This window comes from Ictalurus furcatus, chromosome 3 (genome assembly GCF_023375685.1).
Source record: "Ictalurus furcatus strain D&B chromosome 3, Billie_1.0, whole genome shotgun sequence".
Lineage (NCBI taxonomy): Eukaryota > Metazoa > Chordata > Actinopteri > Siluriformes > Ictaluridae > Ictalurus > Ictalurus furcatus.
Genome location: NC_071257.1, coordinates 8,116,996 through 8,140,349, shown reverse-complemented (window position 1 = coordinate 8,140,349; position 23,354 = coordinate 8,116,996). Strand labels below are relative to the sequence as shown.

At 38.6% G+C, this 23,354-nt stretch overlaps 1 protein-coding gene across 1 annotated transcript in view; it reads right to left on the bottom strand.

The window, feature by feature from the left end:
* Nucleotides 1-21,008: 21,008 nt before the first annotated feature.
* The window catches only part of anapc1 (anaphase promoting complex subunit 1), a 54,073-nt gene continuing 51,727 nt past the window's right edge, over nucleotides 21,009-23,354 (bottom strand). The window contains exons 47-48 of the mRNA XM_053620614.1: nucleotides 21,908-22,042; nucleotides 21,009-21,650 (exon numbers count right to left, since the gene is read on the bottom strand). Coding sequence (XP_053476589.1) covers nucleotides 21,505-21,650; nucleotides 21,908-22,042 — 281 coding nt within the window. The 3' untranslated portion in view covers nucleotides 21,009-21,504. The remainder of the gene's footprint in view (nucleotides 21,651-21,907; nucleotides 22,043-23,354) is intronic.

Below are 23,354 nucleotides of genomic sequence, written 5' to 3'. Positions count from 1 at the left end.
GTATAATTTAAGTTGCTCTGAGCACTTTATATATCCAACAGCCAGGTACAAAACAACACAACAACAGAAAAACAAACACTATGTAAATTTAATCATATCAGAGGTAAAATGTAGGAATAAAATTGTTCAGGTAAGAATTTAGCTATCAGTAAGATTTGTGACAGCATACTGTAAGCAAGATTCATGCTGCTCTGTTTTTCTCTTAGTTGAAAATACTCTAACTTTTTTTTTTAATTTAAAATAAGACATTGCACATAATCAAAATATGTGAATAGGATAAAGAAAAATCAAAAATAGATTAGCATCAACGTTGGAAAAAGTACAAACACACACACACACACACAAACAAAAAGTACAATGTAATATGTTTGCATTTTAAAATGTGCCACAATAATGTAGGAGTTTCATATTCTCTTACAAACCTCTTGAGTTTAGTCAGATGTGGTCAAATATAAAAGCATCGGGTTTTTCATTGCTAGAAACAGATCGTCAGTAACTTTTAGACGTGACAATGCACAACAAAGTATCACCACAGAATTAAAAAGGGATGCATATTCGAACCAGAAATACCATAGTAATTAATAACTAAAGATCACTTATTTAAGGAAAAACAAACGGATCCACTGGTGGTTCAATCTCTAGTCACAAATTAGTGAAGTAAGTAACACCAGACTAATAATTAATTTAACAAATTCATTTACATATACAAGTATGTCACAGTGCATTATGGTACAAGATGCTTAGCAGGCAGGCAGCTAGTAGTCACTTAGTTGTTTGTTCCTGGAGAGATAAAAATCTCTGTTGAGCATGTCCCAGAAGGGGGAAAACAAAATGAAACAAGTAACTAAAATAAATACATTAGCTAAATCATGTAGCATTTACTGTGATACAAAAGTAGCAATCTGTATTAATTCTATTCAATAAAGAGAAACATTTATATGTAGACCAGATCATAAGTATAAATGAAAGAAAAAAAAACCTCTAATACAAAAGATTTTAGTCAGTATAATTTCTCAAAACAGAAATGTCAAAAGACACAAAATTGTGCATGTGTACTGAACATGAAAGCACTTATTAAAGGTGGCTGTCTTTATCAAGTTTATTCAGCACAACACCCAACACTTTCCTTTCAACTTATGAACCTCTACCAGCCAAATGCACACACAACCACCATGAGCAAGTATTATCAATAACAGTGTGTCAGATTAAACCGAGGACTAATTTCTCCAGCAGGTTTCTGTAATTCCATATATTGTTCATCAGGTTTTTTTTTTTATATACACTTGAGAATAATAAGCTTTTGTTTTTAGCATTTGCAGTTTGCAGTTGAGCTGACTCAAAGCACAACCCTCGTTTTGGGCCTTGACCACCCACACCCACGCAGTGCATCTGACTTGTGCGTCAGCAACCTTATTTGAACCTAGTGACTTCTTCAAGAAAATTTGCTGATTCTTACCAACATTAGAAAAGAAACTCGCAGAAATGACTATCAGCTTCACAAACAAGAATTTGTTTAGTTCACTGTGATCATAAATAAGACTGAAACCTGACTTAGATGATCAAACAGGCAATTTCTTAGTCATGTTATACCAGATCTGATACCGATACTGATCTTTACCTGTGACATTAACGTGACATTTCAAAATCCTTGCCTTATTTCATATTTACCAGAAATTTCACCCAGCAATACAATCAGGCAGTAAATTTTTGTTTCGGTCTGTTTAAACGAAATTACTGTAAACGGGGCCATGTAGTAGCTTATTTGCCACACTATATAATGTATAAAATAGAATTTATATAAAAAGGTACAATTTATTTATGATTGTATTTAGTACTTTACTGTTATTAAAAGTAATAGTATAAGGTTACAAAATTTTTACCTTACATCCATGGCAGTTCCACACAGAAATATATCTACATATAAAACTAAAGAAATCCGCATAGAAATAAAAAGTATCTATATATTATAGGCCTTTTAAATGATTTTGAATTCAAGTATATTAAACTTTAACAGAACTTTTGTTCATTTTATGTACTAGCTAGACTGTAACAAAATGTAAAAATAAATAAGTAAATATATATATATATATATATATATATATATATATATATATATATATATATATATATATATATATATATATATACACACACACACAGGCAGATAAAAAAAAAAATTGAACAGGCAGATTTACTTTTCATGTTGATCGATGCTTGTACACAGTACTGTCTGTTTATGGTGACACAAAATATTGGCATGTAATACATGATATAAATGCAAACTACCAAAAACAATATTTAGTGGTCAGTTATGGTTGCCATAAATGACGTGGTGCCTATGCAGCGGTCAGATACACTCAAAAAATGACGTGGTGCTGGAATAAAATGTAAAGTTCAGCAAACAAGTCAAATTATAAAAGAGGCTGGTGAAGCATAACTAAACTAAAAACAGCTAAAATATTTTTGATCTATTTAAACAGCGAATTGTTTCTGATCAAGAATATATTAGACTTGTAGCATGGATCTGCTACAGTATATTGGACACTGGATATAAAAGTATGTATCATTTCTTACCTTTTGCCACTAACTCCTCTGTCTGATAGTAATACATCAAACAATTTATACTCAGTATCTACTCTGAACTAACCATATTATAGCCCTGAGTGTTATGTCTAACAAATAAATCGCTAAAGAATCATTCAGACTGCATTCTAGATCAGTTTAAGTGAGTTATTAAGGGAGTTTTTTGCTGCTGGGTGCTGAGTCATCTGTGTCATGGCTGCCCACACACAGCCCCACGCAGCTTTGCTCAGTGCACCGTGAGCTCCCGGGCCAGCGGTTTGCACAAATGTCTCAAACCTTCCTCGTTTACAGTAAACGGTACCAGTGTGGGGTATTTGCTTCGGTGAAGGGGGTATTTGAACCGCGTCATGCTCACTGACATCAACGAGTCACTGAAATATACACAAGAAAACGTGTAGACTACAATATTACTCAGATCCTCTAGAATGTCTTTTTTGCCCTTCATTTTTACGTCTGTACAAAGTAGAATAGATGAAACGTGTCTGTGCTACTAGCTAAAACAGATTTGAAACTATGAATTGAAAGGAAGTAGATAGGCTGCCATTGCATGTAGTTCACCAAACCCAATCTCATGCAAGATATGCAAGAATCCTAGTAAGTCAGACAGATTTAGTTGGATTTTATGAGTTGCTTTAAAATAAATTATTTTATTTTTTAAAAACAAAAACAAAAAAGCATCCCTCAGATAACCTTGCCCCTATCCTAATATTTATTCTCTAGGAGGCTTGTGTGAATCCTTATGGATTTGCAATCATGAGGCCGTGTTGAGTTTACATGAGATCACACAGCCCTCCCCGTACGGCTAAAATCCTGAACTAAAGATAGACTGGAGGCGGGTTCTCCAGTTTTCCCACAATGAATAGAGGATGGATCAAAAGCCTCGCTGGGAAAACCGAGAGGTCAAGATGGGCTTCCTTTTTCGTCATAGACTCAGCAAAAATCATCTGCACAATAACTTTTCATTTGTGAAAAAAAATGCGTGTTTTTGCTATTATATCCAGGTTAATAACTGAATTAAATGACTAATAATGTAAGTAAAGTAGATGTAAAAGATTAAAAAATCAGTGTAAACTGTGCATTAAAACATTATATACATATAATCTAAAGAATCAGAATTGTGACTGTCCATTATTATGTCAATAACTACAAGTCATTGCAAGGGGTCACGGTGGAACTGGAGACTATCCCGGGAGCACTGGGTGGGAATACACCCTGGACTGGAAGCCAATCCACCTACCTGCATGTTTTTGGGAGGTGGGAGGAAACCCAAACAAACACGGGAAGAACATGCTAAACTCTGCACAGACAGTAACCCAAGCTCAGGACTGAACTCGAGACCCAGGAGCCGTGAAGCAGCAAAATTAACAACTGTGCCACCATGCCACGGACTGCAGAATATTTCTACTGAATTCATATTCATAATTATGTTCTGACCAACCTGAATTTAAAAAGCAACTCCTCACACATTGTCTAGGCATAAGCTGATGCCCTACAGTCGCAAACAAATTATGAAATAGTGGAATCTTGTGCATGTCATCTTAAAATAAATGCTAATACGCTTCCTATTCTTACGTACAATGCAAAATGGCACTGTTATTGTCCTAGTGCAAACTCCAAAATACTTTCAGCAGCAAAATCTTCGCACTGATTCATTCACCGATTCACTCACTGATTCACTCACTCACTCATCATTACTCTCCATTCAAATAGTATTGATCATGTACTGACTTACCATTCTGTTCTTCATTCTCCTAGAAGCCATAAAGGCACTACTGAACAAACCTCCTAAAGAAGCAACAGCTTGTTTCCTCCCCCACATTCACACACACCCATCTCAAAGGACCAGAGGGATCCAGATGAGTCAAAAAGCTAGAGTGGAAGGTTAACAGAATGGAACACACATAAGGCGCTGACACACCAAACCACGGCTTCCTCTCCCCCACATGCCTCTCATAACTCCACAGATGACTGGCCAAGTTCCCACAGAAGTGCAGGGGAGGCCTGTGCGGACCTCTAACACCAAAGGAACACGATCTAACCCCTGGCCAAGATGTGTGTGGGCATGTGACTGTGCTTTGTTAAAGAGAACGAACGAGTTAAAGTAAATCAAAAGTCTTAGAACACTTCCTCCACAAAATCCCAGACAACTAGGAACCCATTTTGGATTTGGATAATGGAGGGGGATATTGGCTTGTTTGTTTTAGAGGAAAGGTCTTAAAAAGGCACAGGCACCGGATATGACATAGCACTGCTTTTCAAGTTGGAGTTTGTGGAAGCATGAGGTCCATGGGAAAAATTAAGTTCCTCCTATGCAACCACTGCAAGCACGTACACTGTAGGTTTGATCTGATCTTTTACTTTTTGAGTCAAATCAGAGTGTTCCTCTTGTAAATCGCTACAACTTTAGGTGACTTTTTTGTTTCAAAAGGTAAGTGGTAAAATGGTAAATCATCTACACTTATAAAAAGTGCTTTTTTAACCTTAGCAGTTCTACAAAGTGCTTTACACTGGTTCTCATTCACCCATTCACACACCAATGGTAGCAGAGCTGCTATGCAAGGTGCATACTTGGGGTTCAGTGTCTTGCCCAAGGACACTTTGGCATATGGAGTCATGTGGGCCAACCCTACGATTAGTGGACAACCCGCTCTATCACCTGAGCCACAGCCACCCAAAGGTAGCACATCTACAAGATATACAGAAGGTGTAGTTGTTACTAGCGAGCTCGAGGTACATACAGTGCAAGTTTCCCTTAGGAATAGATTTGCCGCAGAGTTCCTGTGCATCTTCTCCCATTGTCTGCATGGGGTTCTCTGGCTTCCTCTCACGTCCCAAAATCCCACCAGTGGGTGGATGGGCTGTGTTGAATAGCTCCCTGGTGTGAATGAGTATGTGAATGAATGTGTGTGTACTTCTGTGTGTGCGCGCATGTCCATGGGACCCTGCTATGGGCTGGAGTCCCATTTTAAGGATGCATTCCTGCCTCATGCCCTATGTTCCCAGGAAAGCGAAAGTGGGCGAGTGAGTAGATTTGCCAGTGAATATCTCAGTAGTTATCCCGCTAGCTAGCTACGACTGTCGACTGGTACAATTTTACACACCATATCATTCATTCTCGAATACAGACGGAAAGGCATAAGACTTCACTGCTTCTACAGGTTCACTGATGACCATGGGCCTGTTTTTTTTTTTAAATGAATAATATCTAAGAAAGGTACTACTAGCAAGTCAAAAATAACAGGAGAGAAACACAATGACTAAAGTCATACTTTCAAGCACTGCTGGCATTTTAAAGCTGCAAAGGCAAAACCTACTGAACCATACGAACCGAATGACTCATGGGGCTACAGTTTCACTCTTATACCCTTGTGAATAATCTACAGCAGGGATCCCATCTTCTTAACTTTCAGTTTCACGAATACGACAACTTACATCATATGACATACCACGTGTTAAAAAAATACAAATTTTAATTTAAAAAATAATAAAAATGACCCCGGCCACTTTAACAGGAACACCTGTACCCATTTATCTTGTCGGTCAATCATTTGGCAGCAGTGCAATGCATAAAATCTTGCCTATACAGGACAAGAGCTTTAGTAAATGTTCACTTCAAACATTATAATGAGGGGAAAATGTGATCTCAATGACCTTCACTGCAAGCATGGTTGTTAGTGCCAGATTTGGTTTTACTATTTCAGAAATTGCTGGTCTTCTGGGATTTTCAATCACAAAAGTCTCTAGAGTTTACACAGAATGGTGCGGGGGGAAAAAAACATCGTGTGTGCGAAATAAGTCACATGTTTAGGTGACAGACAATGAAAAACCAGCACTGGTGTGAGATTGGAATTTTTTTGCAGCCAGAGACCCTTTTAATTGTAAAATAAATTCCTCAGAACACATTTTGTCAGTCTTGTTCGAGGCTATGGTAACTCAAACTGCCTCTCTTTCCACCTGTCATGAACAGAAAAGCATCTCAGAATGCACAACGTGCCAAACCTTGAGGCAGATGGGCTACAAAAACAGAAGACCACACAAGGTTCCATTCCAAGCCAAGAACAGGAATCTGAGGGTTTCCATGTGTACAGGCTCACCTAAACTGAGCAGTTGAAGACTGGAAAAAGAGCAGACAATGTACTCACAATCTTCTGCTGTCCAGTTGTGCTACTAAGGCACTTAATCAGCAAATAGTGCTGTCAAGTTTTTTTTTTTTTTTAGTGAACAGTAAACAGCAAATGATGACACGGAGAAACAAGTTGCATTTAAATCACAGATCAGATCTAAGACAATGCAGATACCATGAGCTAGTTGACATTTTTGGGAACATATCAGCACTCGGTATCCTTCCTGTATATTACCTGGTACTTCTCTGTCTTTCTAATCCTGTGGTGAGTGAGCTTATTCAACTTGCTCAAATTCAGTCTTGCTCGTATCAGTGGTCACATACAGTATGCCTGAATGGGTCTGGTATGCCTGAAATTGAAGTTATTTTCAAAGCCAGTGTTTGTGTCAAATTGTTACTGTGAGAACGTCAGGTAGTCACTCTCAGTCTATTAGTCAGATTTTTGTTAGTCAATTCACAGATGCCTAGAGATGCTCATTTTTCTGGCTCAGGACTTGGTCACGTGTTTCACATTTTTAAAGCTAGGCAGCCTTTCGTGGAAAATCTGAACATTTATTTAAAATAATACCCACAAACTGAGTATTACAAACAAACTGAAACAAACACAACTGATATATATATATATATATATATATATATATATATATATATATATATATATATATATATATATGAAAATCACATGCACACCATGGAAATTGATGGCTTTTTTGACATATTTGGACAAGCGAACATTTGATCATGTTTGAAACAGTGTCTATTAATAAAGTTGATATACTTGAACAAAACTACAAGGAAAATTAGCTTTTTCAATCATTTATTCAACAGAAATATCAATAGATGTGATATTCTTCTGTGGAAAAAGTAAGTACACCCTTGGCCTCAGAAGCTAGTATTGCCCCTTTTGCAGAAATAACTTCTTGTAGTTGTTTTGCATAATTGTCCACCAGGTTGCTGGAATTTTTGACCACTTTTCCATGCAATATTCTTTCAGTTGCAAGATGTTTAAGAGTTTTCTTGCATGTACTGCCCATTTCAAATCCCCCCACAAAATTACAATGGGATTCAAATCTGGCCTTTGACTAGGATATTCCATAACCCTCCATTTCTTCTTTTTGAGCCATTCCTTGGTCCACTTTCAATTCAACTTCAACTTTCAGACAGATGGCCTCACATTATCTTCAAGCACTCTTTGATAGGATGCAGAATTCATAGTTCAATCAATGAATGCGAGCTGTCCAGTCCCTGAGGCAGCAAAGCAACCCCAAACCATAACATTTCCAACACTGTGCTTCACAGTTGGTATGAGGTGCTTCTTCTGAAAAGCTGTCTTTGGTCTGCGCCAAACATGTCTGCTGTTACTATGGCCAAACAACTCTATTTTTGATTCGTTCTTCCAGAGCACATTATTCCAAAAGGCCTGGCCTTTGCCTATGCTCATTGGCAAACTGTAGTCTTGCAAAGGCTTTTTCCTGGAACGCCTCCCATGCAGGTCAAATTTGTGCAATCTCTTTCTGATTGTAGGAGCATGCACTTTGACACCACCAGTTGCAAGACATACGAGCAGATCCTGTGATGAAATTTTGGCGTCCTGAAGACTTCTTTTTGCACCAGATGGCCTGCTCTTGGGCTGAATTTGCTGGTACGGCCGGTCCTGGACAAATTGGCAGTTCTTTGAAATCTGCACCATTTGTAGATTATTTTCCTTACAGTGGAATGATGTATTTAAAATCATTTTTAGATCCCTTGCCAGACTCAGGCATCCACAACCTTTTTCTGAAGACCTTATAGAAATTTTTAGATCTTGGCATGATGACACCACACACCTCAATAGCAAAGGGAAGACCAGACATTAGATATGAGAGGGGTATAAATAAGACAGGTCCCACCTGCATTCTCTAAGCAGGTTCTAATCACTGGCACCCAATCTTGAACAGCTGATTCTAATTTTAGGGATTTGAAGGTGTGATGAATCTAGAGGTGTACTTACTTTTTCCATATGACTGATCTGTTTTTAGTTCATTTAAATTGCGAAAATTACTACAAATTGTCAGTTTTGTGTGTTATTATGTGGGTTTTTTAAATGTGTATTTAAGTATTTTTTGGATGCATTTATAAAAGCAATGATAATTAAACTACACTCCTAAATTAATAATAAAATCTCACTTTACACTGCAAGTGTGCAAATGACAAACTTGAATTACACTAAACCTTTTAAGCAATTCACATCAGTTTCCCCCACCCCTTGCAGATCATGGAGCATTTTGGATATAAAGATAAGTTTGTGCTCGCGCATCACTGTCGTACTTCTGTGCTACACAAGCTCCACTTTGTAAAGTTTACAGGTGACAGTGGCCTTCATGGCATTTAATATAAAATGCTCCACTGCCATAAAGGATTTGGAGGTCACGCACTTTTTTTCCGCTGTCACTTGACTATTATACCTCCGTCTGATGGTGACTGAGGTCATGTTGGGTACAAAAGGTAACGTTAACAAACAGTAAACTGAAGAAATTCATTTTTGTTGACTCTGGGTATTCTGCTAAAGCTAACGGTGTCACATTACGTGCGTTTGACGTCATGTGCCATCGACTAGGAAGCAGCTTATACTTCTGGTTAGTAAAAAAAACGTTAGTGTTCCATTTGAGATGATATTATCCTTGTAAAATTCATACTCTACTGTCTAGAGTGCATAGTGCATCATTTGGGACACAACTTTGCTCTGTACTCTCTGATGCGCGTTTTCGGAACAGAAGTATCGTAGAAGTAAACATGTCCCGTGCCACGCGCAGACCGACTAATCGATAACGAGATTTGTTGACAATGATTTTCATATTATCGATTAGTTGTTGCAGCTCTAAAATTTAGGAAGCAAAATGTGTTATTAAAATGGCATAATATACTATCCCTAGATATTTGAAGTGCCCACTTTCTCTTGACCCCATGTCCTTAAGCTTACGGGTGTTTTGAAATTGCCACACTAAGACTGTCACAGACTGATAATTCACATTTGCTGTGCGTCTTCTCTTTTTTTTTTTTTTTTTTTTTTTTTTTTTTTTAAACAAATCGTAAGTCATTAGCTTTACAATGCCTTTGCTTTAACTGATGTATATCAGGTTAGTACCTTTGCTCAGCATAGATGTCTTTAAAGAGTAGACCAAACTTCATTTGCATTGATCACTGCCTTGCACATTAGACATAAAATTACAAAACACTATGTTTAAAGGCAGGGAATAGTGTGTGACCAGAAATTGCAGTTGTTGTCATCAATTGTATTCTTGTGCTTGCATTATTTTGCTAGATGTTGTAATACTGATGTTTTTTTTTCCCCGCTAAACGGATGTTCTGATTGTTGCTCAAGGTGACGTCAATTCCCATGACTATGCGCAATATTTTTCATGTGACCTTTATAATTCAAGATACATGTGGAGCTTGTGTTTTGGTTTAACTGTAATTTTGCATTGTTTTTAAGCCTGGTGAGAGTTTGAATGCAAGTTTACTTATTGTTTTGTTCTTGTGTTTTGGCAATTACTTACTACAGTAAAACCTAAGAATGTTATGATTCTTATCTGCTCAATAAAACAGAGTTAACGTCGTATAAGATCCATGACATGTTATAATTATATGAGTAATGATAACTGATGGAGTGTCAGTCTAGGAGTTGCAAGTTTATTGTGTCATGTCTCACTCACTCACTCTGTTTCAGTAACCGCTTTATCCTGGTCAGGGTCACGGTGGATCCAGAGCCTGTCCCGACTACACTGGGCATGAGTCTGGAACACACCCTGGGATTCCAGTCCAACACAGGGTTGTGTCATTAGGGTTTAATTCTGACCTACACTCAGTCTAATGACAGAATAATAAAGAGATGGTTAATATACAGGTCTGCTGCAGTCTGTGCGCTTCTGGGGTTTCCTCTGGGTACTCCTCCCCCAGTCCAAAGACATGCATTGTAGGCTGACTGGGATCTCCAAATTGGCCTGTGATGCGTTAGCCCCTACATCCAGGGTGTCCCCTGCCTTGGGGCCAATAGCGTTTTGTATGAATAGGTTTACAGTCGAGTGACTCTGTAAATAAAAAATGGCTTTCCTGTTCCTATGTAAAATGGTCCATTATCAGATGTTGAAACTGTTTTGACATCTGAAATTGCATCATTGACAGATGATGGATAACCATCCTATTGTTCACCAAGCACACACACGCACCCGCACACTTAGAGAGTGAAGTAGCTCACATTAAAGGCCATGATGACAAAACTCCAATGGCACAGTCTAAGCCATTTAAGACCCAGAAACGGGCCACCTTTTCATGTCATGGATGGGATTGCAGAAGATCCCCATCTTCTCATCACTCGTCTGACACCAGCTGCCGAAAACACTCGCACAGCAGAGATCTACAGGCAAACCCTATGGCCTACTGACTCACTACATACGTTAGTGATTTATGGCTGTAGTAGAGGATAAAGAGACTACAACTGGGAAAATGTGGAAACTAAAATGTAGTTTAAATATTGGTGGATACATGAAGTGCTTTTTTTTTTTTTTTAAACCATGCTAAGACAGTAGCCTTCTTGACTCAGAGCTTTGACCCATCATCCACCGTTTCCAAATCCTCCACACATTTTAGGGTTGACTCTTTAGGACACTTGAAAGTAATCTAGAAGCTCTGATAGCAGTGGACATATGGGAAAAAAGACCTAATTTGCACCTTTAAATAAAGCGATGTGAAGCAGTATGATACTGCATGTCCACCAGAGAGTTGTGGTAGTTTTTGGTGGCTGGAACCACCCACACGGTGGACGATTTTTTTTTTTGCATGGAAAATTCCATTTAACAATACCATCCACATGACATATGCACGTCAAAACGTACTACATGTTTCTATTCTCAAAACAGGGAAATCGCATTTGAGGCAAGTGTGACAGTCAACACACACACACACACACACACAGCAGGGTACCTTACTCCTCCTCCTTCTACTAAACCCTGTGAGAAAGAAGTGCAGGTGTTTTCTCACTGAACTAGTCTCCTTGGAGAAACGACACACACAAAAACACTGATCAATATTCTCCCATTACACACATCCTCCGGGGAGTGAGAAACCCTAGAGGGGCTCATCATGAGTTCCACTCAGCACCTCACACACACAAAATTTCTCTCCGCTACAGAGCACCTCTAAGGACTATCAATATTCATTAAATGCCACTACAATGACTTTTACTTTTTCCCACATAGAAGTCACAGGGAAGTGTCATCCTCATAGGGCACATTGATCACTAAGTCCAGGGTTCAATTGCTGGAGGCTATTAGGACGGAATGACTAAGCAGGTTTACAGGAGCTTAAGAAACAACTTTTGTAACTGCATGAGTGATGACAGAATGATTGGACAAAGTAAATACGAAACACTGTTGTGAAGACACATGTTCAGAACTAGATCTCTGTGCCTTGAAAGGCAGGTTAACTCATCTTTTCACAGGTTTCTCCTGCTGTGACTAATCAAAGGCGTTTTATTTGTTAGAATGACATAGCAAAAATAGATTAATGATATAATTAAGCTTAAGGAAAACCAAATACTTTATGTTTTTCCCTGCTGGACACACAGTTGATGTTAACAAGTTGGTAAAATTCTGAGAAACCTGCAAACCGCCAGCTTTAAAATTTTACATGTTTGGCTCTGTGTCAGATAATCTAATCACAATATTAGTACACGCACTGAGCACTTTTTTAGGATCACCTGTATACCCACTCTTTCATCTAATCAGCCAATCATGTGACAGCAGTGCTGTACATAAAATCATGCAGATACAGGCCAGCAGCTTCAGGTAATGCTCACATCAACCATCAGAATGGAGAAAAATGTGATCTCAGCGATTTTGACTGTGGCATGGTTGTTGGTGCCAGGGGGGCTGGTTTGAGTATTTCTATAATTGCTGATCTCCTGGGATTTTCATGCGCAACAGTCTCTAGAGATTACTCAGAATGGTGCACTAAGGAAAAAACATCAGTGAGCAGTAGTTCTGTGGAAGGAAACGCCTTGTTGATGAGAAGTTCAGTGGAGAATGGCCAGACTGGTTCGAGCTGACTGAAAGGATACAGAAACCCAGATAACCACTCTGTACAGTTTTGGCGAGTAGAAAAGAATCTCAAAATGCACAACACGTCGAATCTTGAGGTGGATGGGCTACAACAGCAGAAGACCATGTCGGGTTCTATTTCTGTCTGAGGATGAAGTGGGCATTGGATCACCAATACTGGACAGTCAATTTCTACTGAGGTACACAGATGGTAGGGTCAAAATTTGGTGCCAACCGCATGAATTCATGGACCCAACCTGCCTTGTCAACAGTCCAGGCTGGTGTAAGTGGTTTGATGGTGTGGGGAATGTTTTCTTTGCACACTTTTGGCCTAGTAATACCAATCAAATATCGCTTAAATGCCACAGCCTTTTTGAGTATTGTTGCTGACCATGTGCATCTCTTCACAGCCACAATTTAACCATCTACTAATGGCTACATCCAGCATGTCTCAAAGCAACAGTTGCCTCAACATGGACCAGAATCTCAAAGGAATGTTTCCATCTTGTAGAATCCATTCCACAAAGAACTGAGGCTGTTGTGAGAGCAAAGGCAAGCCCTACACAGTATTAGTATAGTTCCTAATAAAGTGCTCAGTGAGTGTATGTCCTAATATTCACAGTAATTTTGAAAATGAGGCAACATATAAAAGATGGCACTTTTATCAATTAGGTTGGTCAGGCAGTGGTCTTTCATTTTATTTAGCCAGGACCTGTTTTGGGAAACATGTTTTCTCAAATTGTCAGCTGTAGTCCAAAGGCATTTATTTGAACCATAAAATGCCATTTGTTAGGCTGCTTCTTATTTTGTGTATTCTGCTAATAATTTGCCTTTCTCATTATCATTAAATACATTTCATTATGGTACGACATACCATGAGCCAGTTTAGAATTCACACGTCTTAATAAAAGCGCTATTTAAAGTTACAAAAGCTAGACCTATAAACCCCTATTGTTTATATTGTGTTGGCGTCGTGTATGCTGCCACCTTGTGGAAAAAACTACAAAGACAGTACAGCAACTTGTAACTTTAACCCACTAGACATCAGAGTCTAAATTTGGACATGAACAGCACAAAGTTGAAGTCTTACGCCATTTCCTGCAATATGAAGTTACCTTACAGAGGTTTGTACTGTAGTTTCTCTATACATTAAAAATAAATAAATTGAAAATAGGATATTTCACATCATCAAAACATGAGTGTTTACAGCTGTCCGTAAACAACAGAGCATGGTGCAGTTAAAATAGGAGAGAAAAAAAAGTCACTTCATGACTCTTAAGAACTCATCTTTAACTCAGATTAATTAGTAGTTTCTATGGCAATGCCTACAACCCAATAACTGATACACCAACAGCAATTAGCTAAACAACAATTTAGCAGCTTATATTGGTTTGTTTTAAGATAAAAAAACTCTATGTGAAAAAAATTGCTCAATTCATTCAGTTTTAATAGTATGTGCGCTGTCACAAGTATTTTTTTTTTAAATCTACACACCAAAAATTACTAAGGTTCAATGATGTGTCAAATTGAACACTATAGTTTTGTCCCTAGTAAGCTCATGGAAATCACCAAGCAGTATCACCACAGGAAGACCCAGTCACTTTAAAACCCAAAATGACAAATATAAGCTGGTTTGCTCCTAATTTGTGTCCACAGTGTAATGTAATTACTGCTCTATTGCGGCAGCCTTTCATCAACATGTAAACAGCAGCGCCATCTGGTGGCTGAGTCCCTTCCATAGCCATTTTAATGCAAACAGTGGACAATGTCCCACACTAAATTTCTGGCGGTTTTAATACCATATCTCCCTGGTGTGAATAGTGAACTACATCTCACTAAGTGGACACACATCTCCTTTTATCGTTAGGTGTTTAGTAGGAAATGAATACGGATACTGCGGTCAAACTGGACTTCGCATTTCTAACGCCAACAGCGTGCAAATAAAGCCTCTGAAATGGTTTGCATATACGTACATAGAACCTATTAATAAAGCACACACACGTCATCACTTAAAATGTTAGGTCATATTGTACTTTGAAGTGTTTTATGACGCGTCTCGGGCGTTAAGCCGTTCATTAGTAAACAACCATCCTCAGTATGTGTAGGACTACCACTGCGTGCAAATGCCAGACCAAATTTAATTAAAGTTTTATTTGCTCTATATTGACAGCAATAACAAAAGGGCTGTGATCCACAAACTAACCTAACCTGTCAGATAGCGTTTTAATTATGCCCAGAGCACTCAGTGTTCACTATAGAGTAACAGGCTAGTCATTAAACCTGGGGTTTTCAAACGATTTGTATGCAAGGACCCCATTTTGTTAGCAGCACAGATCAGTTTTATTCAAATAAGCACATTAGGAATATTTTTTTTTATTGGAGCCATTGCTTTTTCCCCCCAGTAACACATTTTGTAACATACAGCAGGCCTATTAACATTCTGTTTCATTCTATATTCATATAACATGCTATAAAAGTATTAAAATTGAGTCAAGCTGATATTGTTTATAGTAGATTTTATATCACTGAGGTTTAGCTTATGAAATCATCAACTTCATAAAAGAAAGACACTGAATGCCTGCCATAATCTAACCTGATTCAATTAAAGCAATGTGGTCTATTCAATTAGGTTTTCATTACAATTAGTAATAACTACAACGACTAAAACAGTATACTGGCAGTTGGTAGTAGTTTATCATTCTCATCGTCATCACATCCTAAAAAATATGTTATAAAACTGCGGACCCCAATTTACGAACCACATTATTTGATAGCAGGAGCTAAAACGCTGCTCCTGCAGTTCCCTAAATGTCCACCAGATGTCGATGTCCACCAAAACCTAAACTACAGTAAATCTTTACTACAGCACATGCTGTATGTTTAAAATACATGAACACTTATTTCTAGTATTTATTTATTTATTTTTACTTAAACAGACAGCAAGAAAAAGGGGATTACTTTAATGTTATTGTACAACACGTCAAGAAGGCAACTTGATGTAAAACATCATCTGACAGAGAAAAAAAAATCCAAGTTGGTCTGATCAGCTAGCAGCTGCTAAAACCCAAGCTGGCAGACCAGTTTGGCCTGTATTTGGTTAAATTATGTGATTACATTAACTTTAAAATATATGGTTTCATTCTGAGTACAGACACTAAGTATAAGCAACCTGTCTCTATTTTTTTAGCTTCCCTATTAACAACTTGACTAAATTGTTTGAAATGTATTACCTCATTACCTGTAACTAGACTACTGGTGTGATATTTACTTGAAATAACTTGTCTATGATGTTGACTCCATAGTGGTCAATTATAAACTTAATTAAAGCTGCAAGCAGCGATGAACGGGCCCTTGCACCAGGGTGCACGTTGGGGCTGCTCTTCCAGGGGAATGCCATTCCATTTTTTAGCACTTTTTGGCACTTGCATGTTGTTAGGAGTGTATTACAATGTAAAACATGCAATTTCCTGTTGGCAGCAGGTGGTGCTATGACTATAACTAAATATTGGCATGTAGATGTCTTCAGGCCAGGACTCTTATAAAACATGTTGCCAGTAGGTGGCGCTATGGCTATAACTGAATATTGGCACATAGATGTCTTCAGGTCAGGATTCGTATCAAATATGTAAAGTGTAGTGCAGATTGAACACTATGTCTGAGTTAGTGTAAAACATGTCAGTTCATGTTGCCAACAGGTGTTGCTGTGAATATAACTGAATATTGGCATGTAGATGTCCTCAGGCCAGGATTCATATCAAATATGTGACATTTGGTACAGATTGAACATTGTATGCTTGAGTTATAACAACTTCCTTTTCAATAATGGTAAAATCACGCTTTAGCACTTAGCTAAGTGTTGCTAGCATGTTTCGAATTTGCTGGCATATTATTTATATGTTGCTAGGAATACATCAGCATAAAACATATCACTTCCTGTTGACAGTAGGTGGTGCTATGACTATAAGTGAATATTGTCATGTAGATGTCTTCAGTCCAGGACTCTTATCAAACTTGTGAAGTTTGGAGCAGAATGGACATTGTATGTTTGAATTGTAACAACTCCCTTTTTCATGGCGAAACATCGAAATTTGAGAGACCGCCACGCCCACGCCATGCAACGAAAACTCAAAAGCTTTGCAACTTATCATTGCCAAGCTGTTTAGATTAGACTGACCAAATATGACATCAATCTCTAGGAGGAATTTGTTAAACTACAAGGCCTGGAAATTGCAAAATCTGAGCAAAAATGTAACAGAAAAATCAAAATGGCTGTCTTCCTGTTCAGTTGAGTGCATGGGTTCAAGAGACTTTTTTGTATGTGTTGGCATGTCACACATGTTTACCGAATTTCGTACATGTACGTGAAACGTAGCGCAAGGCACACCTTGAAATTTTGTAGGTGGCGCTATCGAGCCATTTTGCCACACTCAATTCTAAAACCTGTTTCAGATGTACATTTCCGCCAGGTCTGGCGATAATCTTCCAATAATAACAATAATAATAATAATAATAATAATAATAATAATAAACAGAGCAGATCCAATAAGGCTTCACACCAGTGGTACTCGGGCTTTAATTAAGAGTCCATCAGCACAGAGCATCTGGCCAGAGTGCTGCACCAGAAGCTCAGTAATTTCAAAACCATGCAAAAGAGAACAATAGACAGACATTTCACAGACGCAACTTTGTGTCACTATTTCCTCTTCTGAAGCAGCCACTGAGAGAATTTACTGGAAACGAGAGTCAACAAACTGACACACAGCCCATGTTCACACCTATAAGCATAATATTTACTCGCATTGTATATGCTTATACAACAAACTTATTTATTATTTATGCTTATTATATATTATTTATGATGTGTTCTAGTTCCAGTCAAAATTTTAAACCAGCACAAACATGGCCACCTGTCTTCAAAGGGCACAAAAAAAACCTACACTTTTATATTAGCCAATCATTAGCTATGTCATGCTTCTACATCATGTATATAGCTTCTTCTTTTTTTTTTTGGAGGGGGTCCAATAGCTAGATCATCTTGCGTGTTACTCCTGTTCTTTCTGTTTGAACAATATGGGACATTTACACGTGTTTATCACCTGCCCCGTTGAGGTGGCGCTGGAAATTACCCTCTAATTCATAGATTCATGAATGTAGCGCGCGCACCGCTCCACTCAAACCACATGAATGGAGACCAGAGGAAGTCCCACGACACTGATACAACTGCTAAAAACAAACTTCAGAAGAAACTGACGATATGACACGCAAATCCTAGGCTGCCAGATGTTGAGATATTTCTAAATATGGTGCGTTTCGCCACGGCGCTGATGTGGTGACGTTAAAACCGCTCTTTTCTGCGTTACACGCCACGAGGCGCTTCTTTTTCTACCCGGATACAGTGGCGCGCGTGCTGTCAAAGCACACCCACTGATCACGCCCCCTCCATCCCGGCCACGCCCCTATCCATCTGTCGGCTGGGTGACGCAGAGAAATGAAACGTACGTGACTCAACACAGAAACTACGCAGCGGATCCCCGCTTATTGCACACGCAGGGCATTATTAACAACGGCTTTTTAAACACGGGTTCTATAGAAGTTAGAGGACGCTGCGAGTCAAACCCATGCAGATATATGAATTAAATCCAGCACACGCTCTAATAAATAATACCAGCACGACTGACTTCATGTATAGTTGCTTAAACGTCGTTTGCATTTCCTCTGCAGTTGTATCTTTTTGAAATAGAAGGAAGAGGAAGTTAGATACACTCTCCTGCTTTACCGCACAGTTCCTCTTATCATCGCCCAATGAGAATAAACTGACCTAACTCGGCAGTTCTCTTCATTATGATACAGGCTTAATCAAAAGAAAATGTGTCGGCTACAACAATCATAATGCGTAGTTCAAACTGCAGCAGATAATACTCAGGATAATATGTGAGTGTCTGTGCGTGGACTTAAATATACTTGCTTAATGTCTGAGAAGTTTGGCACATGTGCAAACCTGTCTGCAAGATGTACCATGTAAATGATAGAACAGGACAGTCTAATTCGGAGAAGAAAAACAAAACTGAGCTTGGATTAAAAAGATTTGTAAAAAAAATCCAAAATTAAAATGCTGAAAGTTATCATGTTTTTAAAAAAATGCACCATATATTTGTTTTGTTTTGTTCTTTCCTCCCACAGACAGGACAGTATGAGTTTAGTGTACAAATACTTTTTAACTTACCGATTATTCTAGTGGAGGAGTACTGAGCCCTCGGACTGTGACCGTGTAACTTCGGTTAAAATGACTAACTTGAGACTTTTACGTATGAGCTTTTGCACAAAACTGCGAATAAATAAACTAAGAAGCTTCGTCTTCCTCGTTGTTTGAGTTTGAATTAGTCTGTCTTTCCCCCCTCAGCTCGTCGTGGACTTGACTCATTCATGGAGTGGAGCCTGCGTTGAGTCTGTCCGGCGCCGCTGGCCACGCCCACTTCTATCCAGAGCGTCAGACTCGCCGCAGATTCAAATCTTCCTGCTTGTGTGAATGAAGTTTATCCCGTAAAGCGGTTAACGCCTCGATAACTCTCTAAACAACACGCCCTGTCAATATTACTACTTCTACGTAAAGTTAAAAATAAATAAATAAATAAATAATAATAAAAAAAGGACGCTAGCTGCTGGGAAAAGGGCCAAAAGCGGATACTTTAATAGGGGCTCGCGCTGCCCTTGTAACCAAATGAGTGTTTAGAGGAAACACATGCAGCTGCACACTGGTTTTTTGGGCGGTTCTGGTTTTGGCAAAAGGAAAGTAGAGGGGGAAAAACGCTGAAAATGCAGCTCGGTTGAAATATTATGTCTGATTTTTCCATGGGACGTTTAGGATGGTGAGGTGTGAGAAAAAGAATTGGGGCGTGTGTAGGAGTTTGCCTTGAAAAAGCCTGTTCACACACGCTCAGAGAGAGAGAAAGAGAAAGAGAGCAGAAAGGAGGGCGTGAAAAGCTGAGCAAATTCACATCAACTGAACATAACTACAGTCATTCAGTCAGTTCAAATGAACCCTGACTTCCTTTATCTGAAATATATATCTACTGTTAGTCAGTTCAAATGAACCCTGACTTCCTTTATCTAAAATATATATCTACTGTTGATGTGTCTGTGGAATTGAAACACGTGTGTGTGAGAACACTTAAAAGTTCCCAGCAAGCCAAATACCCTAAATACTGTAACACCAAGTGTGAGAAGGTTTCTATTTCCAGGTTACTGACCTTTTACACAGTATGCTCATTCACATTCCAGACATCCTTTGGCTGCCTCACACTAATTTCCTCCTTTACTAGACTGATAATTACACCAAGTAGAGCATTAATCAAAAGCCCTGTTCTCTCCAGCAACATGGATATGGGTGGGTATGAGGTTTTGCAAATCCAAGTTTCATCAGAAATTTGAGAATGCATATAAAGTGATGTTCTTTTGGGTTATTTCTTTTTTGCCACATCAGGAAACCAGGCTGAAGCTGCATCAGAAATATGGTTGGTTTGTTTTTTTAAGATATGGATAGTCCATAGATTATCTTTTTTATTATTATTATTATTCTAGCACTGCCATGAGCTTAAGGAAAAGCACTCACCAGACATTTAGAGATTTAAACGTGCACCAATTCTGCTTAGTTGTGCTGAAATCTAAAAACAGCATGCTACAGAACATGCTTCTTAAATACAGCATGCCAGTGGTTACACGCTTCTTGCAGTATGACAAGTTGCTGGAGTAGCTTTGCTCAATTTGAGTAACTCCAAGCAGACACTAATTAGCTCTCAGACACATTTCACATTACTACACATGCGCCTGCTTTCTGTCAGCTATAGAAAATAAGAGTAACTAATGGCAGTGCCTTGTCATGATACTGACGAGTGTCGGGTTTAAGATATAAAGATACTTTCTAAATAGAGGCACAAGATTAATGCCCAGTCATTCTCTTAGTGTTGGTACACCACTTGCTGTCATACAGGAAGCACTGCTCTGATAGTTTCTATGCTTTTATCAGTGGTGTGCTGACAATGCAAAGACCCAAACTTCGCAGAGTTATTGAAGAACGAATGAAAATGCAGTTCTCCTAAAGTTCTTACACAAACACAAAAAATGAAATGTAGCAAGATTATCTAAAATAGATTTGCGCAAGAACAGAACTTTCAGTTCATCTTATAGTAGAGTAAAAACTGCAGACACAACAGCCAGATATCAGTATTCAAAGCACAGTGGGGCGAGCACTATTTTAAACTGAGAAATGTAGCAATGCAAATAGTGTGGAATGTGAGTGGGTGTGTTTGGCAATGTGCTTCCAGGCTGGGAAATGTTTTTCATTTGCAGAGGAATGCTCTTGTTCGTTTGCTCAGGAATAACACTTGTTTTGTCAGTCATGGCAAATATTGAAAGAAAAAAAAAACTCCACTGCATCATAAACAAAAAAGTTGTTTAACAGAGAAAGTGTGAACCATTGAAAACATTTACTGACACCATTATCACAGGCACAAACATGGATACAAATTATTTACATAACTGCAATACTGCAGCGGACAACCTTGAGCCTAAGGACCTACTAATTAACCCAGGCCTTACAATGAAACCTGGGCCGGCTTTTACACCTTCCAGAAAGGATTTCCTGTTAGTTGGGTGTTGGAGTCTCCCTAGGAAAACATTCGGTCTTCCCTAGGAAGACATTTGTAATTGTAAGGGAGCATATTAGGTTCATAACCTCTGGGGCTCAGAGGGAAAGTGCTGCGATATAGCAGAGCAACCATCATGTAAGAGCAAAGGACTGAGATGCAGCAGGCCTCGAACAGGAACACCCAACTGACTGAACTTCAACAGCAGCTCAGGGAAAGAGGCACACCCTGAAGAAGAGAAAACAAACAGATCAATATATGAGAACATACAAGTCAGAGACATGATAGAGGGATCACCTCCCTTTTCTGGAAATGGGCTAAAATAATTAGTGGGTTGCGTCAACACTGCAAATTCAATAAAACCAAGACAAGCACATACTGCTGTAAACTCAGTGGAGTAATCAGAACTCTCTCACATTCACACGTTACATTTTTATCCCTTACGCAAACAGATATAGATATGACCAGAATCAATATCTTTTTACCCCCAAGGTCTGTTGTGGCCATCTTCCTGAAGCTAGGAATTGAGTGGTAGACCAAGAAGCAGGCTAGAATGCTGCTGTCTGAATCATCACTGGTCGGCAGCCTGCTAATGTACTCCTGTAGCACATGTCTGTTGTCTGTGTATGAAAGATCAAAGGTCAGAGAAAAGGAGAGTTTTCAAGATACTGCTGATTCAAAATACGCCTGCTTCCATTCGTACCAGATGTTGTTTCTAAGAAAGACAGTTCTTAAGCACTTCACACTTGCTAAGAACTGTTATTACACTGCTAGAAAATGACGTCGGTGGTATTTGCAGGCATCTGAGCTTTCAGTTTCTTTTATACGCAGGCAAAAAGGTTTTCACATGGAATTTACACTATGTGCACAAGAACATTTCCTTTTTGTGGCACTGGAAGCTGTAAACAAATGCAACAAGTGCCAAGCATATTATTACTATTACAAAATCCATACTTTAGCTGGCCATTAGTTTGTTTCCATAAAATTAAGGACTAAATATTCAGTGTGAATTTACAAGGAAAGAAGAGGTAGAGTGCTCTAGTTTATGCCTATTTAAATACACAATGGTGCTAAAAGCTACTGCCTACGAACCACCAAGCAGGTGTAATCATGTGTCCTTAAAATACTGAAAAGGCCAACTTCCCCTTCAAGAATCAAAGATCCTGAAACTAGGGAGTATGAATGAGTACGAGTAGAAGTGCATGTTTTATGGGTTGTTTATTTTTAATCAGTATTTTACTGACAGCAGTATCAAAATGAGTAACCTAATTCATATTGATCAATCAATACGGCATCATACAACATGTTATTTAGCTACATTTATAATTCTCCAGACACACACGAGAGTCTTCATTCACTACGATTACAAGACATGTAATTTACCAGGTTAGCTACTTGATTTTAAATTAAGTGCATAAGATAGCTACAGGAGTTGGATTGAGTAAATTCGCAAGTGGAGAAGCGCAGTGTTTGTTTCTTTTCAGAAAAATGTTTCTGTACATTTTCACAATCCCTCGTCGTCAATGATCCATAGTGGCTGATCGCCAAGAACAATATGCTAACAGTAACAGCTGTTATTTTCTTGCTAGCCAGAGTTTGTTTCAGCATTGGTTACTGCTGTGTGCTGCACGCAATGAGTGTTATGTTTATGATGGCTTAATTCCTTCAAGTGGTATTTTCACAGAGCACAGTTTGCAGTCTGCTTTGCTTTGCTTGCCATCATTAATACTGAAATACATCCAGATCATCTGCATTTTGTGTCATCTGTCCGTCAGTGCGACAGCGTACACTAGGCTTATGTCACATAGTATCAATTGGGTTTTTTTTTTCTTACAAGTATGTGTATGAGTAAACGTGTATGAGCATCAGACTGATATCAGTATTGGTATATATGCATCCTTTCTCGAAACCGTTCAGTGTGGCCTTTTCTTA